The 22,131-nt window shown below is 43.3% G+C and overlaps 1 protein-coding gene across 1 annotated transcript in view; it reads left to right on the forward strand.

Annotated features, from left to right (window-relative positions):
• LOC119299829 (peroxisome biogenesis protein 1-like) overlaps positions 1-21,729 on the forward strand; it is a 144,310-nt gene extending 122,581 nt beyond the window's left edge. Inside the window, exons 2-11 of the mRNA XM_037576968.1 lie at positions 12,566-12,673; positions 12,841-12,934; positions 18,779-18,933; positions 19,309-19,515; positions 19,651-19,851; positions 20,217-20,261; positions 20,368-20,429; positions 20,880-20,997; positions 21,230-21,529; positions 21,646-21,729. Coding sequence (XP_037432865.1) covers positions 12,566-12,673; positions 12,841-12,934; positions 18,779-18,933; positions 19,309-19,515; positions 19,651-19,851; positions 20,217-20,261; positions 20,368-20,429; positions 20,880-20,997; positions 21,230-21,529; positions 21,646-21,699 — 1,344 coding nt within the window. The 3' untranslated portion in view covers positions 21,700-21,729. The remainder of the gene's footprint in view (positions 1-12,565; positions 12,674-12,840; positions 12,935-18,778; positions 18,934-19,308; positions 19,516-19,650; positions 19,852-20,216; positions 20,262-20,367; positions 20,430-20,879; positions 20,998-21,229; positions 21,530-21,645) is intronic.
• The last annotated feature ends 402 nt before the right edge of the window (positions 21,730-22,131 follow it).

The following is a 22,131-nucleotide window of genomic DNA, read 5'->3' on the forward strand; positions in this document are numbered from 1 at the left end:
GTAAAATGCTTGCTAAGTATGACGTTAATCATAGAACTGCATCTCCATATCACCCACAGTCTAGTGGTCAAGTAGAATTGAGTAACAGAGAGCTCAAATTAATTTTGCAAAAGACTATTAATAGAACTAGAAAGAATTGGTCCAAGAAAATTGATGATGCATTATGGGCCTATAGGACTGCATATAAAAATCCTATGGGTATGTCTCCGTATAAAATGGTTTATGGTAAAGCATGCCACTTACCTCTTGAACTAGAACATAAGGCATATTGGGCCATTAAAGAGCTCAATTATGATTTCAAACTTGCCGGTGAGAAGAGGTTATTTGACATTAGCTCACTTGTTGAATGGAGAACCCAGGCTTATGAAAATGCCAAGCTGTTTAAAGAAAAAGTTAAAGGATGGCATGATAAAAGGATACAAAAGCGTGAGTTTAATGTAGGTGATTATGTATTGCTATACAACTCTCTTTTAAGATTTTTTGCAGGCAAACTTCTCTCTAAATGGGAAGGTCCTTACGTTATCGAGGAGATCTATTGTTCCGGTGCCATAAAAATCAACAACTTCGAAGGCACAAATCTGAGGGTGGTGAATGGTCAAAGAATTAAACATTATATCTCAGGTAATCCTATAAATGTTGAAAATAGTATTATTGAAACTGTAACCCCGGAGTAATACATAAGGGACACTTCCCAAAACGCTTCAGACTCCAAAAAGGAATAGGTACATGGTACGGTAAGTAAACCGACTCCAAATCAGTTCTAATGGCAATATTTCTCTGTTTTGGAATATTTAAGAAAATAGGAAAATAAGAAGCAGACTGGAAAGGACACGAGGCTTCCACGAGGGTGGGAGGCGCGCCCTACCCCCCTGGGCACGCCCCCTACCTCATGGGCACCTCGTGTGCTCTCCGGACTCCATTTTCTTGCACGATACTTCTTTTGGTCGGTAAAAATTCATTATATAATCTCCCGAAGGTTTTGACCACCGTACCACGTAAATATCTTCTGTTCTTGTTTCGAGCTGTTTTTTCTCAGGGTTGTCAAGGTCAGGCATCATGTCGTCCCCCTCCTCCAACAATGGTGACAACGATGCTTGGCTAATGAAGATAGAGCTGAAGAGGGAAGAACCCATGGAGATTAACAAGGATGAAGGGATCAAGAAGAACACGGAGGACCATGTTCCGGCAGTAGAAGACATCCTTCAACTTGATCACAATCTTCTTACCCCAACTGAGATCGAAGCTTTCAAGATGATTGAGTTAGCTCATATACAAAACAAGTATCTCACACATGAAAATATTTTGTTGAAGGAGCATATCATCACACTCAAGGGCATTATCCGCAAGTTGGAAGACCTCGTACGCTCGATGTGCGACTATCCATCATCACCAACACCCTCTTCACCGACAAAGAAGGAGATATAAACACATGGGTATGGGCACTCCCCCTGGCAACTGGCAAGCTTGGGGGAGTGCCCCGGTATGGTATCACCATCACTTTTATCTTTACTGTTTTTCTTAGTTCGATCCTTTTGATAATATCTTGATCTAGTAGAATAAAGTTTTAGTATGATCTAGTTGTGAGTTTTGCTTTATGATCCTTCTATGTAATCGAGTCTATGAGCTATATATAATAAAGATTAGTGTTGAGTCAAGGGCTTGATTATTTTGCTATGATCTTGAGGGAATAAAATAAAAGAGAAGAAATAAAAACAAATAAAAAGATCATATGGATCTTATGGAGAGTAATGACTTCACATATAAAGAGTATGATGAATAAAAGTTGTTGAGAGTTGACAAACATAGTTTTGGTCATCATTGCAATTAATAGGAGGTAATAAAGAAAGAGAGGTTCTCATATAAATATACTATCATGGACATCTTTTATGATTGTGAGCACTCATTAAAGTATGACATGCTAAGAGTTGATGTTGGACAAGGAAGACAATGTAACGGCTTATGTTTTTTTACATCTAAGATAAATTATATTGTCATGGATCATCCAACATGTTGAGCTTGCCTTTCCCTCTCTTGCTAGCCAATTTCTTTGCACCAAGTAGAGATACTACGTGTGCTTCCAAATATCCCTAAACCCAGTTTTGCCATGAGAGTCCACCATATCTACCTATGGATTGAGTAATATCCTTCAAGTAAGTTGTCATCGGTGCAAGCAATAAAAATTGCTCTCTAAATATATGACTTATTAGTGTGGGAGAAAATAAGCTTTATACGATCTTGCGATATGGAAGAAATGTTGTAAATATGCCCTAGAGGCAATAATAAATTAGTTATTATTATTATATTTCATTGTTCATGATAATCGTTTATTATCCATGCTAGAATTGTATTGATAGGAAACTCAGATACATGTGTGGATACATAGACAACACCATGTCCCTAGTAAGCCTCTAGTTGACTAGCTCGTTGATCAATAGCTGGTTACGGTTTCCTGACCATGGACATTGGATTTCATTGATAACGGGATCACATCATTAGGAGAATGATGTGATGGACAAGACCCAATCCTAAGCCTAGCACAAAGATCGTGTAGTTTGTATGCTAAAGCTTTTCTAATGTCAAGTATCATTTCCTTAGACCATGAGATTGTGCAACTCCCGGATACCGTAGGAGTGCTTTGGGTGTACCAAACGTCACAACGTAACTGGGTGGCTATAAAGGTTCACTACAGGTATCTCCGAAAGTGTATGTTGGGTTGGCACGAATCGAGACTGGGATTTGTCACTCAGTGTAACAGAGAGGTATCTCTGGGCCCACTCGGTAGGACATCATCATAATCTGCACAATATGATCAAGGAGTTGATCACGGGATGATGTGTTACGGAACGAGTAAAGAGACTTGCCGGTAACGAGATTGAACAAGGTATCGGGATACCGACGATCAAATCTCGGGCAACTATCGTACCAATAGACAAAGGGAATTGTATACGGGATTGATTGAATCCTTGACATCATAGTTCATCCGATGAGATCATCGTGGAGCATGTGGGAGCCAACATGGGTATCCAGATCCCGTTGTTGGTTATTGACCGGAGAGTTGTCTCGGCCATGTCTGCATGACTCCCGAGCCCGTAGGGTCTACACACTTAAGGTTCAATGACGCTAGGGTTAGAGGGAATAGATGTACGTGGTTACCGAATGTTGTTCGGAGTCCCGTATGAGATCCCAGATGTCACGAGGAGTTCCGGAATGGTCTGGAGGTAAAGATTTATATATGGGAAGTCATCATACGGTCACCGGAATAATTCGGGGGTTACCGGTATTGTACCGAGACCACCGGAGGGGTTCCGGGGGTCCACCGGGAGGGTCCACCTGCCCCGGAGGGCCCTATGGGCTGTGTGTGGAGAGGGACCAGCCCCTTGGTGGGCTGGGCGCCTCCCCCCTAGGGCCGATGCGCCTAGGGTCTGGGGGAACCCTAAAGGGGGGGCGCCCCCTTGCCTTGGGGGGCAAGGCAACCCCCCTGGCTGCCGCCCCCTCCTCAGATTTGATCTGAGGGGGCCGGCCACCCTCTCCCTTGCCCCTATATATATGTGGGGGGTGGGAGGGCAGCCGCACCCAAGTTCTGGCACAGCCCTCCCCCTTTCCCAAGTCCTCCTCCTCTCCCGCGGTGCTCGGCGAAGCCCTGCAGGATTGCCACGCTCCACCTTCACCACCACGTCGTCGTGCTGTTGCTGGACGGAGTCTTCCCCAACCTTTCCTTCTCCCCTTGCTGGATCAAGGCGTAGGAGACGTCACCGGGCTGCACGTGTGTTGAACGCGGAGGCGCCGTGGTTCGGCGCTTAGATCGGAATCAACCGCGATCTGAATCGCTACGAGTACGAGTCCTTCATCCGTGTTCTTGCAACGCTTCCGCTTAGCGATCTACAAGGGTATGTAGATGCACTCTCCTTCCCCTCGTTGCTAGATTACTCCATAGATTGATCTTGGTGATGCGTAGAAAATTTTAAATTTCTGCTACGATCCCCAACAGTGGCATCATGAGCTAGGTCTATGCGTAGTTTCTATGCACGAGTAGAACACAAAGCAGTTGTGGGCGTGGATATTGTCAATTTGCTTGCCGTTACTAGTCTTATCTTCATTCGGCGGCATCATGGGATGAAGCGGCCCGGACCAACCTTACACATACGCTTACGTGAGACTGGTTCCACCGATTGACATGCACTAGTTGCATAAGGTGGCTGGTGGGTGTCTGTCTCTCCCACTTTAGTCGGATCGGATTCGATGAAAAGGGTCCTTATGAAGGGTAAATAGAAATTGGCATATCATGTTGTGGTTTTGGCGTAGGTAAGAAACGTTCTTGCTATAAACCTATAGCAGCCACGTAAAAACTTGCAACAACAATTAGAGGACGTCTAACTTGTTTTTGCAGCATGTGCCGTGTGATGTGATATGGCCAAAAGGATGTGATGAATGATATATGTGATGTATGAGATTGATCATGTTCTTGAAATAGGAATCACGACTTGCATGTCGATGAGTATGACAACCGGCAGGAGCCATAGGAGTTGTCTTAATTTATTTATGACCTGCGTGTCAACATAAACGTCATGTAATTACTTTACTTTATTGCTAAAGCGTTAGCCATAGTAGTAGAAGTAATAGAAGACGAGACAACTTCAAGAAGACACGATGATGGAGATCATGATGATGGAGATCATGGTGTCATGCCGGTGACAACGACGATCATGGAGCCCCGAAGATGGAGATCAAAAGGAGCAAAGTGATATTGGCCATATCATGTCACTATTTGATTGCATGTGATGTTTATCAGGTTTTACATCTTATTTGCTTAGAACAACGGTAGCTTAAATAAGATGATCCCTCACTAAAATTTCAAGAAAAGTGTTCCCCCTAACTGTGCACCGTTACGAAGGTTCATTGTTTTGAAGCACCACGTGATGATCGGGTGTGATAGATTCTAATGTTTGAATACAGCGGGTGTTGACGAGCCTAGCATGTACAGACATGGCCTCGGGACACGTGCGTAACACTTAGGTTGACTTGACGAGCCTAGCATGTATAGACATGGCCTCGGAACACGGAAGACCGAAAGGTTGAACATGAGTCGTATAGAAGATATGATCAACATGAAGATGTTCACCGTTGATGACTAGTCCGTCTCACGTGATGATCGTACACGGCCTAGTCAATTCGGATCATGTTTCACTTAGATGACTAGAGGGATGTCTATCTGAGTGGGAGTTCATTAAATAATTTGATTAGATGAACTCAATTATCATGAACATAGTCTAAATTGTCTTTGCAAATATGTTGTAGATAAATAGCTCACGTTGTAGCTCCCTATTTCAATACATTCCTAGAGAAAGATTAAGTTGAAAGATATTATAAGCAATGATGCGGACTGGGTCCGTAGTCTGAGGAGTGTCCTCACTTCTACACAGAAGGCTTATGTCTTTGATGCACCGCTCGATGTGCAAACCACTACAATGTCGTCTGTGGATGTTGTGAACACCTGACAGACACATCCTGATGACTACTTAATAGTTTAGTGCACCATACTTTACGGCTTAGAATCGGGATTCCAATGACGTTTTGAACGCCGTAAGACATATGAGATGTTCCAAGAGCTGAAATGGGGATTTCAGGCTCATGCCCGTGTTGAGAGGTATGAGACCTCTGACAAGTTCTTTTGCCAACAAGATGGAGGAGAATAGCTCAGCTAGTGAGCATGTGCTCAGAATGTCTGGGTGCTACAATCACTTAAATCAAGTGGGAGTTAAATTTCCAGATAAGATAGTGATTGATAGAGTTCTCTAGCCACTATCACTAAGCTACTAGATCTTCGTGATGGACTATGACATGCAAGGGATGGAGTTGATCCCGGAGCTGTTCGCGGTGCTTAAGACCGCAAAAGGTAGAAATCAAGAAGGAGCATCAAGTGTTGATGGTTTAACAAGACCACTGGTTTCAAGAAGGGCAAGGGCTAGAAGGGAAACTTCATGGATGGCAAACCAGTTGCCGCTCCAGTGAAGGAACCCAAGGTTGAACCCAAACCCGAGACTAAGTGCTTCTATTGTAAGGGGAATGGTCACTGGTAGCGGAATTACCCCAAATGCATGGTAGATAAGAAGGCTGGCAACTTCAACAAAGTATATACGTGTTATTAATGTGTACCTCACTAGTACTCTTGGTAGCACCTAGGTATTGGATATCGGTTCAGTTGCTATTATTGGTGACTTGAAGCAAAAGCTACGGACTAAACGGAGACTGGCTAAGGGCGAGGTGACGATATGTGTTGGAAGTGTTTCCAAAGTTGATGAGATCACCATCGCACGCTCCATCTGCCTTCGGGATTAGTATTGAACCTAGATAAATATTATCAGGTGTCTACGTTGAGCATGAATATGATTAGATCATGTTCATTGCAATACGGTTATTCATTTAAATTAGAGAATAATGGTTATTCTGTTTACATGAATAATACCTTTCATGGTCATGCACCCTATGTGAATGGTTCATTGAATCTCGGTCGTGGTAATACACATGTTCACGCCAAAGGATGTAGAGTTGGTAATGATAGTACCACTTTCTTGTGGCACTGCCGCTTAGGTCATATTGGCGTAAGATGCATGAAGACACTCCATGTCGATGGATGTTTGGAGTCACTTGATTTTGAATAACTTGACACATGCGAGCCATGCCTCATGGGCAGGATGACTAAGACCCTGTTTTCAGGTACAATGAAACGGGCAAGTGACTTGATGGAAATCATACATGCTGATGCGTGTGATCCAATGAGAATTGAAGCATGCGGTGGATATCGCTATTTTCTCATCTTCACTGACGATTTGAGTAGATATAGGTATATTTACTTAATGAAACACAAGTCTGAAATGTTTGAAAAGTTCAAGCGATTTCAGAGTGAAGTTAAGAATCATCATAACAAGAAGATCAAATTCCTACGATCTGATCAATGAGAATTTCTGAGTTATGAGTTTGGCAAACACTTAAGACATTGTGGAATTGTTTCACAGTTGAAGCCACCTGGAACACCACAGGGTAATGGTGTGTCCGGACGTCGTAATCGAACCTTATGAGATATGGTGCGATCTATGATGTCTCTTACCGATCTACCGCTATTATTTTGAGGTTATGCATTAGAGACAGCTGCATTCACTTTAGATAGGACACCATATAAGTCCCTTGAGACGATGCCGTATGAACATTGGTTTGGCAAGAAACCAAAGTTGTCGTTTCTTAATGTTTGGGGCTGCGATGCTTAAGGCTTCAGCCGGAGAAGCTCGAACCCAAAGCGGACAAACACATCTTCATAGGATACCCAAAGGTGACAGTTGGGTATACCTTCTATCTCAGATCCGAGGGCAAATTTTTTGTCGCTAAGAACGGGTCCTTTCTCGAAAAGGAGTTTCTCTCGAAAGAATTGAGTGGGAGGAAGATAGAAATTGATGAGGTTGTCGAACCTTTACTTCAACCAGAGAGTGATGCAACACAGAAAGATGTTTTCTGTGGAGCCTACGTCTGTTGAATAGGAAGTTAATGATAGTGATCATGAAGCTTCGGATCAAGCTGCTATCGAACCTCGTAGGTTGACAAGGATATGTACTACTCCTGAGTGGTACGGTAATCCTGTCTTAGATATCATGTTGTTAGACAACAATGAACCTGCGAGCTATGGAGAAGCGATGGTGGGCCCATATTCCGACAAATGGTTAGAAGCCATGAAATCCGAGATAGGATCCATGTATCAGAACAAAGTATGGACTTTGGTGGACTTGCCTGATGATCAGCGAGCCATTGAGATAAATGGATCTTTAAGAAGAAGATGGACGTGGGCGGTAATGTTACCGTCTATGAATCTCGACTTGTGGGAAAGAGTCTTTTCACAAGTTCAAGGAGTTGACTACGATGAGAATTTCTCACCCGTAGCGATGCTTAAGTCCGTCGGAATCATGTTAGCATTAGCTGTATTTTTCGATTATGAAATCTGACAGATGGATGTCAAAACAAGTTTTCTTACCAGTTTTCGTAAGAAAAGGTTGTATGTGATACAATAAAAGGTTTTGTCGATACTAAGGATGCTAAAAGGTATGCTGGCTCCAGCAATCCTTCTATGGACTAGAGCAAGCATCTCGGAGTCGGAATATATGCTTTGATGGAGTGGTCAAAGCTTTTAGGTTTATACAATGTTTGATAGAAACTTGTATTTACAAGAAAGTGAGTGGGAGCACTTCAACATTTCTGATAAATATATGTGGATGACATATTGTTGATCCGAAATAATGTAGAATTTCTGGAAAGCATAAACGGTTGTTTGAAGAGTGATTTTCAAAGGAAGACCTGGATAAAGCTACTTACATATTGGGCATCAAGATCTATAGAAATAGATCAAGACGCCTGATGATACTTCCAAAGAACACACACCTTGACATGTTTTTGAAGGAGTTCAAAATAGATCAGTCAAAGAAGGGGTTCTTACCTGAGTTGTAAGGTGTGAAGTTGAGTAAGACTCAAAGCTTGACCACGGCAAAAGAAAGAGGAAGGACGAAGGTCGTCCCCTATGCTCTTGTCATAGGCTCTATACGGTATGCCATGCTGAGTACCGCACCTGATGTGTGCCTTGCCACATGTCTGGCAAGAGGGTACAAAGGTGATCTAGGAGTAGATCACCAGATAGCGGTCAAAATTATCCTTAGAGGAATAAGGAAATGTTTCTCGGTTATGGAGGTGATAAAGAGTTCAATGTAAAGAGTTATGTCGATGCAAGCTTAACACCTGTCTGGATAGCTCTGAGTAGAGATACCGGATATGTATAATGGAGCAACAATTTGGAATAGCTCCAAGTGGAACGTGGTAGCAGCATCTACGATATGACATAAAGTTTTGCGAAATACATAGGGATCTGAATATGGCAAGACCCGTTGACTACAACCTCTCTCACAAGCATAACATGATCAAACCCAGAACTCATTGAGTGTTAATCACATAGTGATGTGAACTAGATTATTGAGTCTAGTAAACTCTTTGGATGTTGGTCACATGGCGATGTGACCTGTGAGTGTTAATCACATGGCGATGTGAACTAGATTATTGACTCTAGTGCAAGTGGGAGACTGTTGGAAATATGCCCTAGAGGCAATAATAAATTAGTTATTATTATTATATTTCATTGTTCATGATAATCGTTTATTATCCATGCTAGAATTGCATTGATAGGAAACTCAGATACATGTGTGGCTACATAGACAACACCATGTCCCTAGTAAGCCTCTAGTTGACTAGCTCGTTGATCAATAGATGGTTACGGTTTCCTGACCATGGACATTGGATGTCGTTGATAACGGGATCACATCATTAGGAGAATGATGTGATGGACAAGACCCAATCCTAAGCCTAGCACAAAGATCGTGTAGTTCGTATGCTAAAGCTTTTCTAATGTCAAGTATCATTTCCTTAGACCATGAGATTGTGCAACTCCCGGATACCGTAGGAGTGCTTTGGGTGTACCAAACGTCACAACGTAACTGGGTGGCTATAAAGGTTCACTACAGGTATCTCCGAAAGTGTATGTTGGGTTGGCACGAATCGAGACTGGGATTTGTCACTCCGTGTAACGGAGAGGTATCTCTGGGCCCACTCGGTAGGACATCATCATAATGTGCACAATGTGATCAAGGAGTTGATCACGGGATGATGTGTTACGGAACGAGTAAAGAGACTTGCCGGTAACGAGATTGAACAAGGTATCGGGATACCGACGATCGAATCTCGGGCAAGTATCGTACCGATAGACAAAGGGAATTGTATACGGGATTGATTGAATCCTTGACATCGTGGAGCATGTGGGAGCCAACATGGGTATCTAGATCTCGCTGTTGGTTATTGACCGGAGAGTTGTCTTGGCCATGTCTGCATGACTCCCGAGCCCGTAGGGTCTACACACTTAAGGTTCGATGATGCTAGGGTTATAGGGAATAGATGTACGTGGTTACCGAATGTTGTTCGGAGTCCCGGATGAGATCCCAGATGTCACGAGGAGTTCCGGAATGGTCTGGAGGTAAAGATTTATATATGGGAAGTCATCATACGATCACCGGAATAATTCGGGGGTTACCGGTATTGTACCGGGACCACCGGAGGGGTTCCGGGGGTCCACCGGGAGGGTCCACCTGCCCCGGAGGGCCCTATGGGCTGTGTGTGGAGAGGGACCAGTCCCTTAGTGGGCTGGGCGCCTCCCCCCTAGGGCCCATGCGCCTAGGGTTTGGGGGAACCCTAAAGGGGGGCGCCCCCCTTGCCTTGGGGGGCAAGGCAACCCCCCTGGCCGCCGCCCCCTCCTCAGATTGGATCTGAGGGGGTCGGCCCCCCTCTCCCTTGCCCCTATATATATGTGGGGGGTGGGAGGGCAGCCGCACCCAAGTTCTGGCGCAGCCCTCCCCCTCTCCCAAGTCCTCCTCCTCTCCCCGCAGTGCTCGGCGAAGCCCTGCAGGATTGCCACGCTCCTCCTTCACCACCACGCCGTCGTGCTGCTGCTGGACGGAGTCTTCCCCAACCTCTCCTTCTCCCCTTGCTGGATCAAGGCGTAGGAGATGTCACTGGGCTGCACGTGTGTTGAACGCGGAGGCGCTGTGGTTCAGCGCTTAGATCGGAATCAACCACGATCTGAATCGCTACGAGTACGACTCCTTCATCCGTGTTCTTGCAACGCTTCCGCTTAGCAATCTACAAGGGTATGTAGATACACTCTCCTCCCCTCGTTGCTAGATTACTCCATAGATTGATCTTGGTGATGCATAGAAAATTTTAAATTTCTGCTACGATCCCCAACAAGAAATAAAAGCGACAGACTGCATAATAAAGGTCCATATAACAAGTGGCAATATAAAGTGACGTTCTTTTGCATTAACATTTCGTGCATCCAATTATAAAAGTGCATGACAACCTCTGCTTCCCTCTGCGAATGGCCTATCTTTCACTTTTATCTTCTACCTTACATAAGAGTCATGGTGATCTTCACCTTTCCTTTTTACATTTAACCCTTTGGCAAGCACAATGTGTTGGAAAGATCCTGATCTATATAGCTAATTGGATGTGAGTCTTCATGAACTATTATTGTTGACATTACCCTTGAGGTAAAACGTTGGGAGGCAAAACTATAAGCCCCTATCTTTCTCTGTGTCCGATTAAAACTTCATACCCATAAATATTGCGTGAGTGTTAGCAATTGTGAAAGACTAAAAGATGGTTGAGTATGTGGACTTACTGAAAAGCTCTTATATTGACTCTTTACTATGTTATAATAAATTGCAATTGCCTCAATGACTGAGGTTAGAGTTTGTTGGTTCTCAATGAAGTTTATGATTCATACTTGAAAAATTGTGATTGAATTGTTACTTTAGCATAAGAGATCATATGAATATATATATATATATATATATATATATATATATGTTGCTGTTCTAAGAATGATCATGATGCCCTCATGTCCGTATTTTATTTTTATCGACACCTCTATCTCTAAACATGTGGACATATTTTTTGATTTCGGCTTTCGCTTGAGGACAAGCGAGGTCTAAGCTTGGGGGAGTTGATACGTCCATTTTGCATCATGCTTTTATATTGATATTTATTGCATTATGGGATGTTATTACACATTGTGTCACAATACTTATGCATATTCTCTCTTATTTTACAAGGTTTACATAAAGAGGGAGAATGCCGGCAGCTGGGATTCTGGGCTGGAAAAGGAGAAAATATTAGAGACCTATTCTGCACAGCTCCAAAAGTCCTGAAACTTCAAGGAAATTATTTTCAGAATATATAAAAAATACTGAGCGCAAGAAGTACCAGAGGGGGCCACCCACCAGCCACGAGGGTGGGGGGCGCGCCCTACCCCCCTGGGCGCGCCCCCTGCCTTGTGGGCCCCCGGTGGCCCTCCAATGGCCATCTTCTGCTATATGGAGTCTTTCGTCGAGGAAAAAATCATAAGCAAGCTTTCTGGAGGAGACTCTGCTGCCACGAGGCGAAACCTTGGCGGAACCAATCTAGGGCTCCAGTGGAGCTGTTCTGCCGGGGAAACTTCCCACCGGGAGGGGGAAATCATCACCATCGTCATCACCAACGATCCTCTCATCAGGAGAGGGTCAATCTCCATCAACATCTTCACCAGCACCATCTCATCTCAAACCCTAGTTCATCTCTTGTATCCAATCTTTGTATCCAAACCTCAGATTGGTACCTGTGGGTTGCTAGTAGTGTTGATTACTCCTTGTAGTTGATGCTAGTTGGTTTACTTGGTGGAAGATCATATGTTCAGATCCTTTATGCATATTAATACCCCTCTGATTATAACATGAATATGCTTTGTGAGTAGTTACGTTTGTTCCTGAGGACATGGGAGAAGTCTTGCTATTAGTAGTCGTGTGAATTTGGTATTCGTCCGATATTTTGATGAGATGTATGTTGTCATCCCTCTAGTGGTGTCATGTGAACGTAGACTACATGACACTTCACCATTGTTTGGGCCTAGAGGGAGGCATTGGGAAGTAATAAGTAGATGATGGGTTACTAGAGTGATCTGGACAGTCTAATTTCATTCTCCCCGGACAACCTAAAATCTCAGTCGTCCAATTCTAGTGCTATTGTGAAATATTTGATAGACATGCTAGATGAGTACAGAGTAAGTTTGTTCGGAAGTTTCACACTCTCATTATCTATTTTATTTTCTGTGAGGAAACACCCATCAACTCCAGGGACACCTAAATTTCCATTGGATACAATAACACTTGTCATTGTACTGTATGTTACCGATTTTTTTTCACTAACGTGTCTCCATGCTCTGGTTAGGATAAAAGTCATGGCATGTGTGGGTATGGACCTGTTGCATTTCTGGCTTCAGCTAAGTCACTTAAGTGTCTTCCTCAAGAGTTGACTTCCTCAGGTTTTTATCCCTTACCTATTTCTCTGATCTTAAAGCTCAATCATCTTCTTTGAGAATACACAGGAAATCTGTATATCATTTTTTTCCCACTGGAGATCATTTCATTCATTAGACGAATTGTAAACACAGCAAGTTGCCTGTAGGCATGACAACTTAAGACAGTAGTTTAACAAATACAAGATATAAGTTGACCCCTAACCTACTGCCCACCTAAGAGCAGCTATCTTTCTATCTCACATTTGAACAACCTGTCTAACGGTGCTGGGCCCGCCAACCTCCAAAGCCTGCATACTTTCTTGATCTCCACCATGAGTGCCATCGAAAATGCAGTCATTATGCTGCTTGCAGATCAGCCACATAGGGAGAGATTCTAATCGTTTAAAAACCCTTTATGAAAAAGTATTTTGTTGACACCAGATTTTGGCATGGTCAAAAACATAATTGATATTTGGGCCATAGCCATCCGATCTCATCTCTAAGGCTGAAGTTGTATTCGAAGTATTGAGATTTTGTGTTCAGAACAGTATTCGGCTGATTACGCCCCCAAGATGGCCTCTGATGAAAAAAGTTACAACTGCAAAGTTCTACGTCTCGTCGAGACGGACGATTTTGATATAAAGATCATCCCCATCCGAGTTCGTATGCAAAAGTTACAGTCAAAATTGTGTGCTGTAGCACTGTATGACCGGATCATCCGGACCGGGGTCCAGATCATCCGGCCGAGGGCCGAAAAATTGACCAAAACAACAGAAGCTAAAAGTTGAAGCCGGATGATCTGGATCAACTTCCGGATGATCCGGGTAAAGGCCGGACAATCCAGGCAATCGTCCGAGTGTCCGGACACGTTTTTCTGCTGCAGACTTTAGAAAACGGCCCGAAACACCCCCAAGATGACCTCAGATGAAAAAGTGTTCAACATGAAAGTTGTGCGTCTCGTCGAGAAGGTTGATTTGGATATAAAAACGTCCAAATCCGAGGTCGTATGAGGATTCTAGAGCCAAAACAGTAAGCTGCTGTCAAAAAACTGGGCTAGGCCGGATCATCCGGGTCTTGAGCCGGACATCCGGGCCGGGGGTCGTGAATAGTCCGTGTTTTATTAGGTTTTGATGATTTGGACGGCTAGGCAAGTCCTTTTCTTGTACGGGAAGTCCACCCGCCTCTTATATAGACAAGAGGTGACGGCCGATTGAACAACACACAATCGAACAAATCTATCTACACTTTTTACCTTTACTTTTCCTTCTCCCTTGTTCTTCTTCTTCCTTGTTCTTCGTTCGTTCTTCTTCATTGCAGGGCGGCAAACCTCGAGGCCCTAGGGGCGGTCAGGCCGACCTAGGGCAGCCCATAGCCGCCGCGCGCCCTGACGGGGTCCCTCCCGGGCGTGTGGGGTTTCGGGTCTACAAAAGCGCCCGCCAGATTGTCTTGCGTACCGCGCTTCCGGCGGGTCTCCTTCGACGTGAGCTGTGGTGCATCACCCCCGGCGTCGAGGGTACACAGTGACGTGTTTGTGTGCGAACACACTTTTTGGCGACTCCGCTGGGGACGAAGCTTTGAACGGTCTCCAGCCCGTTCTTGCTACGAAGAGATCGTCATCTAGGGTTTGCAATCTACAAAGGTAACATGAATACCCAATTCACTTATGTAGATGCAAATAATACATATGTTGTTGCTAGATCGTCTAATGAGCATATTGTATCGGCTAGCCCTAGTTTTATCAATCATGCATCTAATTATGTGCAACAGCCGATTCAGAATAATCTTCATACTTCAACTTCATATAATTTTAGCAACATGCAACATATGTATCCCAACTCCCATGCATCGGCAACCCCACAAATCTATATGCCGATGAACAACATGAGGAGTTCGGTTAATCATGTTGAGACACCCCATGTAGGAACTTCCAATAGTATGCAACAAAGTGTTTCGACTTTTTATTCATCGGCAAATAACTTGCAGTATGTTAATCCAAACGTGCCGGTGGATAGGGGAATTGGCCATGCCACTACTAGTTATTCGGCCAATTACCCTCAAACATCGTATGCTACACCTCATGGTACGAATTTTTCAGCACCATACGCAATTGTAGATATTCGTGATTCGGCTCCGCACCTTCATGCTCATGGCCGAATAAGTGAGAATTCTACCAGAGTGCATGTGTCTTTACCTAGTAACGCAGCATATCATGTTGCCCCTGCACAATTACAGAAATTCGGCAACACACCATTGCTGAAAGCGTCTCAAAGTATTGGGGGGCAATCCGATGAAGATTGGGCTGAAATTGGTCGAAAAAAGCTTAAAGATAGACTAGCTACAATGTTTGCTGAATTTAGACAAGGACAAGCAACCTTGCAAATCAAAGAAAGAAAGAGTGGTGATTCGGATAACAAAGTTAATTCGGTTATTAAAAAAGCCAAATCAAATAGTATGTGTACCGAATCTATCAAAGAAAAAGAGGATGCCAAGGCATTGGAGAGTCATTCAAAAGTGGAACAAAGTATTATTCAAGTGATACAACCATCATGCTCTCCCAACATAATTGAAGAGGTATGTCTAGCAAGTGACTTGCCTATCTTCCGATTTGGTCGCAACTTTATTGTCGATGCTTCTGTAAGAAAAATTCTAATAAGTAATTTTGAAAGACCAATGAAGAAGGGTAATTTACTTGTTAGCAACAAAATTGTTATAGACTATATCGGTCAACCCATTGCACCATTTATAAAGACCGATAATGACTTATTGTTGTGGCCAAAGCTTTCCCCGTTGCTTTATCTAAAGTTCATATCTAGTTGAGTAGCTTTGCTTATTTCTTACTTGGCTTGCACTTTGTCTCAATTGAGACATGTGTGTTCTAAATATTTTCGTATCGGAAGTTTAAAGCCAAGGTTAATTTCTTTTGAGAAATCCGATGCTAATATAATATCTTATCCAAAGACACCGGAGATAGAGTGGAAAACACAATGTATAGCCGAATGGGAAGATTCTAAATCTGAACCATTCGTTTGCTTATCTTCAAAGCCGTTCACACAACAAGACCGGCTAGAAAGCAAGAAGTTTACCTTCAATTCAAGCATGTGTGACCAAATATTTGATTTATTGCTGAAAAATAATTACATAAGAATTCTTGATCACCATGTCAAGCCACAAGTTCAAGGACGAATGTATTGTAGGTTGCATCATTCGTTCAAACATAATTTTGAGGATTGCAATATGTTTCATCAAATAGTTAAATCGGTCATTGAAAAAGGACGATTGAAATTTGTTGAGACACCAAGAGATGACCAGTCTATTCCGATTGGTCTCGATGGCAGAAAGTTTTTGCGTCGGCTGCTTCAAGCCGATCCATTTAAAGAGGAGGTAAAAACTGTAGGTGATGGGGTCAAGCTTTCAAGTAAAGAAATTGTTGAAGAGCATAATGAACATAATTTTGAGGGCAAGAATTTCATCGAAGCTACAATGGAGACGCCAAGGACTGGGGGCAGCAAGCAAATCCAATGATTGGTGCAAGCACAACCAAAGGAAACAAATACCGAAATAAGCGCAAGTGTAAGAGATCAAAAATCACCTTCACTAAACTATTGGATAAATATCAAAAGAAGAGTGAAGAGAAGAATGCTTATCGGCCAAATCATGCAAAGAAACCAAGATCACCCCCAAGGCGCAAATATGAGGATTGGTATTGGCAAAGTGATAATTTTAATGCAACATATTCATATCCTTATTTTGGGCCGCCAATGCCAATGTCGTGGATGCCTCCCTATGCTCATATAGATCCATATCCATCATGGGACAGGTATGATACGAGGGCACACTCTCCATCTTATTTTAGACCATCTAACCAATATTATGCAGCTCCGAGAAGATCAACATTTGAACAATCACATGCTAAAGACCGTTTCGATCATAAGGAATCGGTCCAATGCTCAAGGAATAGAAAGGAGGTGGTCAAGCAAGTTTACCGCGTTAAAAGAGATGGTCGTAAGAGTGCTACTTCAGATTTGATCTCAAAAGAAAAAGAGCCAACTAAAATGTTGACATTGGCTACTAAAGGCAATGAGATGAAGCAATCAATTGTTGAGAGTCAATCAAGTGCCAAATCTGAAGGGAGGAAGTTGAGAGTGCCCAAGATAAAACAAGAATTGCCATTACTTCAAAGAAAATCGTAGCCGGGGTGCCCACTCGGCTTACCGTATTGGCAAAAGAAGAAAGTACAAAAGCTTAGTGCACAAGAACTTGAAAGGATGAACATGGCATGGGTTCTCAAAGGAAGTACTAAAAACAAGAATAATATGCAAGATTCCATTGCAATAAGTGCGACAAAGGTGAAGGAAGAGAAGAGTGCAAGCTTCGAACAACCAAGTCGAGGGTTTGCACATCAGAATCTACGGTTCAAACAACATCCATATTCTTCAACTATGTCATTAATGCATATGCCATGGAATTCATCCTCGGGTATGACTGGTTACCCTCCGTGGACTTATTTTGACCCATGGACGCAATATAATTTCTTACATCATGAAAGGGTATTACCAAATCATTATATGTTCGATTAGCTTCATTTTTGTTGCTAATCTAAATGGCCGGTATATACTTATCGTCCAAAGCACGTATAAAACGGCCGATGGAGTGTTGACATCGTGCTTAGAACAAACTTCGTGCAAGTTATTTTTCGGCACACAAGTTTTGCCAAAAACAGGAGGGCATGTGTTGACACCAGATTTTGGCATGGTCAAAAACATAATTGATATTTGGGCCATAGCCATCCGATCTCATCTCTAAGGCCGAAGTTGTATTCGAAATATTGAGATTTTGTGTTCAGAACAGTATTCGGCTGATTACGCCCCCAAGATGGCCTCTGATGGAAAAAGTTACAACTGCAAAGTTCTTCGTCTCGTCGAGACGAACGATTTTAATATAAAGATCATCCCCATCCGAGTTCGTATGCAAAAATTACAGTCAAAATTGTGTGCTGCAGCACTGTATGGCCGGATTATCCGGACCGGGGTCCAGATCATCCGGCCTAGGGCCGAAAAATTGACCAAAACAACAGAAGCTAAAAGTTGAAGCCGGATGATCTGGATCAACTTCCGGATGATCCGGGTAAAGGCCGGACAATCCGGGCAATCGTCCGGGTGTCCGGACACGTTTTTCTGCTGCAGACTTTAGAAAACGGCCCGAAACACCCCCAAGATGACCTCAGATGAAAAAGTGTTCAACATGAAAGTTGTGCGTCTCGTCGAGAAGGTTGATTTGGATATAAAAACGTCCAAATCCGAGGTCGTATGAGGATTCTAGAGCCAAAACAGTGAGCTGCTGTCAAAAAACTGGGCTAGGCCGGATCATCCGGGTCTTGAGCCGGACATCCGGGCCGGGGGTCGTGAATAGTCCGTGTTTTATTAGGTTTTGATGATTTGGACGGCTAGGCAAGTCCTTTTCTTGTACGGGAAGTCCATCCGCCTCTTATATAGACAAGAGGTGACGGCCGATTGAACAACACACAATCGAACAAATCTATCTACACTTTTTACCTTTACTTTTCCTTCTCCCTTGTTCTTCTTCTTCCTCGTTCTTCGTTCGTTCTTCTTCATTGCAGGGCGGCGAACCTCGAGGCCCTAGGGGCGGTCAGGCCGACCTAGGGCAGCCCATAGCCGCCGCGCGCCCTGACGGGGTCCCTCCCGGGCGTGTGGGGTTTCGGGTCTACAAAAGCGCCCGCCGGATTGTCTTGCGTACCGCGCTTCCGGTGGGTCTCCTTCGACGTGAGCTGCGGTGCATCACCCCCGGCGTCGAGGGTACACGGTGACGTGTTTGTGTGCGAACATATTTACACTCTAATCTTTATTGCAGGGAGATTTGATCTTCATGTCCAAGTTCCTGGTTTGTCTGCGCCTGCTCGTATAGAGATACTGAGGCAGACAATTGTCAAGCTTCACTTACTATGTACTGCGGAAATCATCAGCAACATTGCTTCGAAATGTGATGGTTATGATGCATATGATTTGGTAGTCTTATTTTTCCATAATGATGCATTTCATGTTATGATTTTTTTTATGAAGAGTCATTTATTTCTCGCTTGGAATGTTTTGGCATTTGGAGTCTGTTATAAGAAAAAATCAAATTTGGTTACTTATTTTTCAGCAACTTAATCTTTTGGGTGTATTAGTTACTGCGTAAAACTTTGTATGGTACCATAGAAAGATGTCCTAACGGTTGGAACCTGGCTAAGCTTTGAAGTTCACATCATAGACCTGATGGAGCAAAGACATAACAGGAGCATGCTTCTGTTTTGGTCTACACTTGTGCTCAGGGTTATTTTGTATTCTTTCTTGCTTGTATTTTTTAGTTTTGATCATGCCTTATGTACTCCTGTATTGTAGGGAATTTTGGTTGATAACACTGTGCTTGCTGCTTCGGATCGTTTGCTTGGGTCTTCTACTGTAAATCTGGTGGAGGAAGACTTCCTGAAAGCCATGAGGAACTTTTCTCCTGTTGCGATGCGTGATATTAGTAAATTTTCGCCTGAAATTAGCAATGGATGGGAAGATGTCGGAGGACTTTCCGAAGTTGTAAATGTTATTAAAGAGGTATGCACACATAATAATTCCAAATGTTGGAGGATTGTCTCATCAAACTCAAAGTTTCATGAACAGAGAGAATGAAATATTCCGTGTTTGTTGCTCAGGAGCTTCCTGCTTACCTTTTCTCATTCTTCATTGCAGACTATTGAATTGCCACTAAAATATCCGAAGTTTTCTGCTGGGGCTCCTGTAAGGTTGCGATCGAACATCCTCCTGTATGGCCCAACAGGCTGTGGCAAAACCCATGTTGTGAAATCTGTAGCTGCTGCGTATTCTTTACGGTTCATTCCAATCAAGGGGCCAGAATTGATGAATATGTACATTGGTTCTACTGAGCAATATGTGAGGAACCATCATTCTGAATTTGATTATCTTTTTCTGAATCAACGGGCAGGATTGCAGTGGCCTAATTAGTTTACAGAAGCAAAAGAGTCGAACGATTTATCATTCCTTTTGCTCTGCCACTACTAGCATTTCACGATCCATTAGAGGTTTACCTTCCATACTATGTTGCATAGTTACACATCCCTAGTCAACCATAAGCTGTAAATCAGTAATAGATAAAAAGCATTCTAAAAACTAAACAATGTATAATTGGGTTCTGATTTTAAGTTTTTTATGCATAGGTTCGTGATACGTTTGCAAAGGCAGCTGCTGCGTTACCTTGTTTACTTTTCTTTGACGAATTCGAGTCTCTTGTACCACAGCGAGGAAAACATGGTACACAAGTTACTGACCGTGTTGTCAACCAGGTAAAATCAACGCAGGCTCCTGCTTCTTAATAACATCCATGTTACCTAATTGGTTTGAAACAAAATGTGATTGCTTACTTGAATTACTTTTGTACCATTTGTGCAGTTTTTGACGGAATTAGATGGTGTAGAAGCTCTGACGGGAGTATTTGTATTTGCTGCCACCAAGTAAGTTACTGCAAAGGGTAACAGATGCATTATCTGCTACCTGTAAAAAAGAAAACAAATTCTAGACCCTCCAAAATAATTTTTAGAAAGAAAAAAAAACAGTCATTTACCAGCAGGCAGGATTCGGCAGGTTTTCTTAGTCTATACTATTACTATCTAACCTTCTAAAATAGCACCATGATACCAAAATACTGCTCCTGTGGGAAGTTTGATCCAAAGCATGAATTTCCGGTCAATAGGGGCATAAAGTGCATACTTTGCTAAGTACCCCATTCATTTTCAAATAGAAGTAACTTCCCCAAGTAAAGAGCCATATTGATTCTCTCACGTGTTGATTATGAAATTGCTTCTGGCTACCTTTGCTTGCATTCTTTCCCCTTAACTCAAATTCTTCTATAGAAATCACTCGTGCCTGTGAAGAATAATTTTGGTTATTCCTTGCAAATACAGCAAGCCGCGCGAAATTGATGCTGCACTATTACGACCTGGAAGATTTGATCGGCTTGTATTTTGCGACTTCCCGCAATGGAATGAACGTCTGGACATTCTCAGGGTGCTCTCAAAGGAGGTAAGATTTCTTGTAGAAAGTTACTTCTGCTATCACTGTAGGTATGACATGGTGTGTCCAATTTGCTTTCTGTTCAACATGATGAGAATAAACTTGAGATTTACCTCTGTGGGTTGGGTGGTGACATATATATGCTCCTGTTTACGTACTTGGAAATACACGCTATGAGAACAAACTTTGGCAAAGATTGTCGTTATTCTGACTGGTGGCAGAACTGTGGACATTGTCTCAGCTTCCTCTGGCAAGCGATGCCGATCTTGAACTTGTCGCATCAATGACGGAAGGGTTCAGCGGTGCTGATCTCAAAGCTATACTCACGGACGCTGGGCTGGAAGCCGCCAAGGAGGCTGTGCGATGCCAACCAGGAGACGGTAGTGGTGATATCCCGCAAGAGCTGCCTCTTATCACCAGTGGAACTCTCATGTCTGTTGCTTCAGAGGCTAGACCGTCGACCTCGGAGGAGGATAGGAGGAGCTTGAGGGAGATGTTCAGCCAATTCTCAACTTCTAGGAAGTCTTCGATTTCCACCGAGGTGCCGCTTTCTTTCCGCGCCTCCATGGCGTTTTCTTGCGGTCTAGTTGACTCGTGCTTACTTTTGTTACTGTGCTTGCTGCTGTACTAAGATGATATTTGTTTGTGTGATGGCAGAAGAGAAGGGAAGCAAATGGCCAGGGCCAGAGAGTAGCTGTAGCCGAGTCATGACAATTGGTTCATGTAAACTCTCTCTTGTAAACTGGCACCGTCGATCGCTGGTCTACCCGCAGGCGCGACTCCATCTCACCGGCGTAGGGTGGGCGGTGATGACCTGGCGATGGCATTGAACAGAAGCATGGAATTGATCCGACATGCCGTGTACCCATCTCATTCAGGAGCATGGGGCCATGGAGTATTTATTAGTTTGGAGCATGGGTTTTGTAAATCTCTGGAGTGCAGAGGCCTGGATGTATGGGGCATATTGGATGCACTGATGTACTAGATGACTGATTAACACCTTTAACGATGATTAGAAAACCATGAATGTTTTTGACAAGATTGACACAACATGCAATTACCATGGAAAACAGGTGAATCCAGTGCTCGTCGTCATGCATTACCCATAGAAAACAGGTGACACCGGTGTTTCAGTGTTCGTGG

This window comes from Triticum dicoccoides, chromosome 5A (genome assembly GCF_002162155.2).
Source record: "Triticum dicoccoides isolate Atlit2015 ecotype Zavitan chromosome 5A, WEW_v2.0, whole genome shotgun sequence".
Classification (NCBI taxonomy): Eukaryota; Viridiplantae; Streptophyta; class Magnoliopsida; order Poales; family Poaceae; genus Triticum; species Triticum dicoccoides.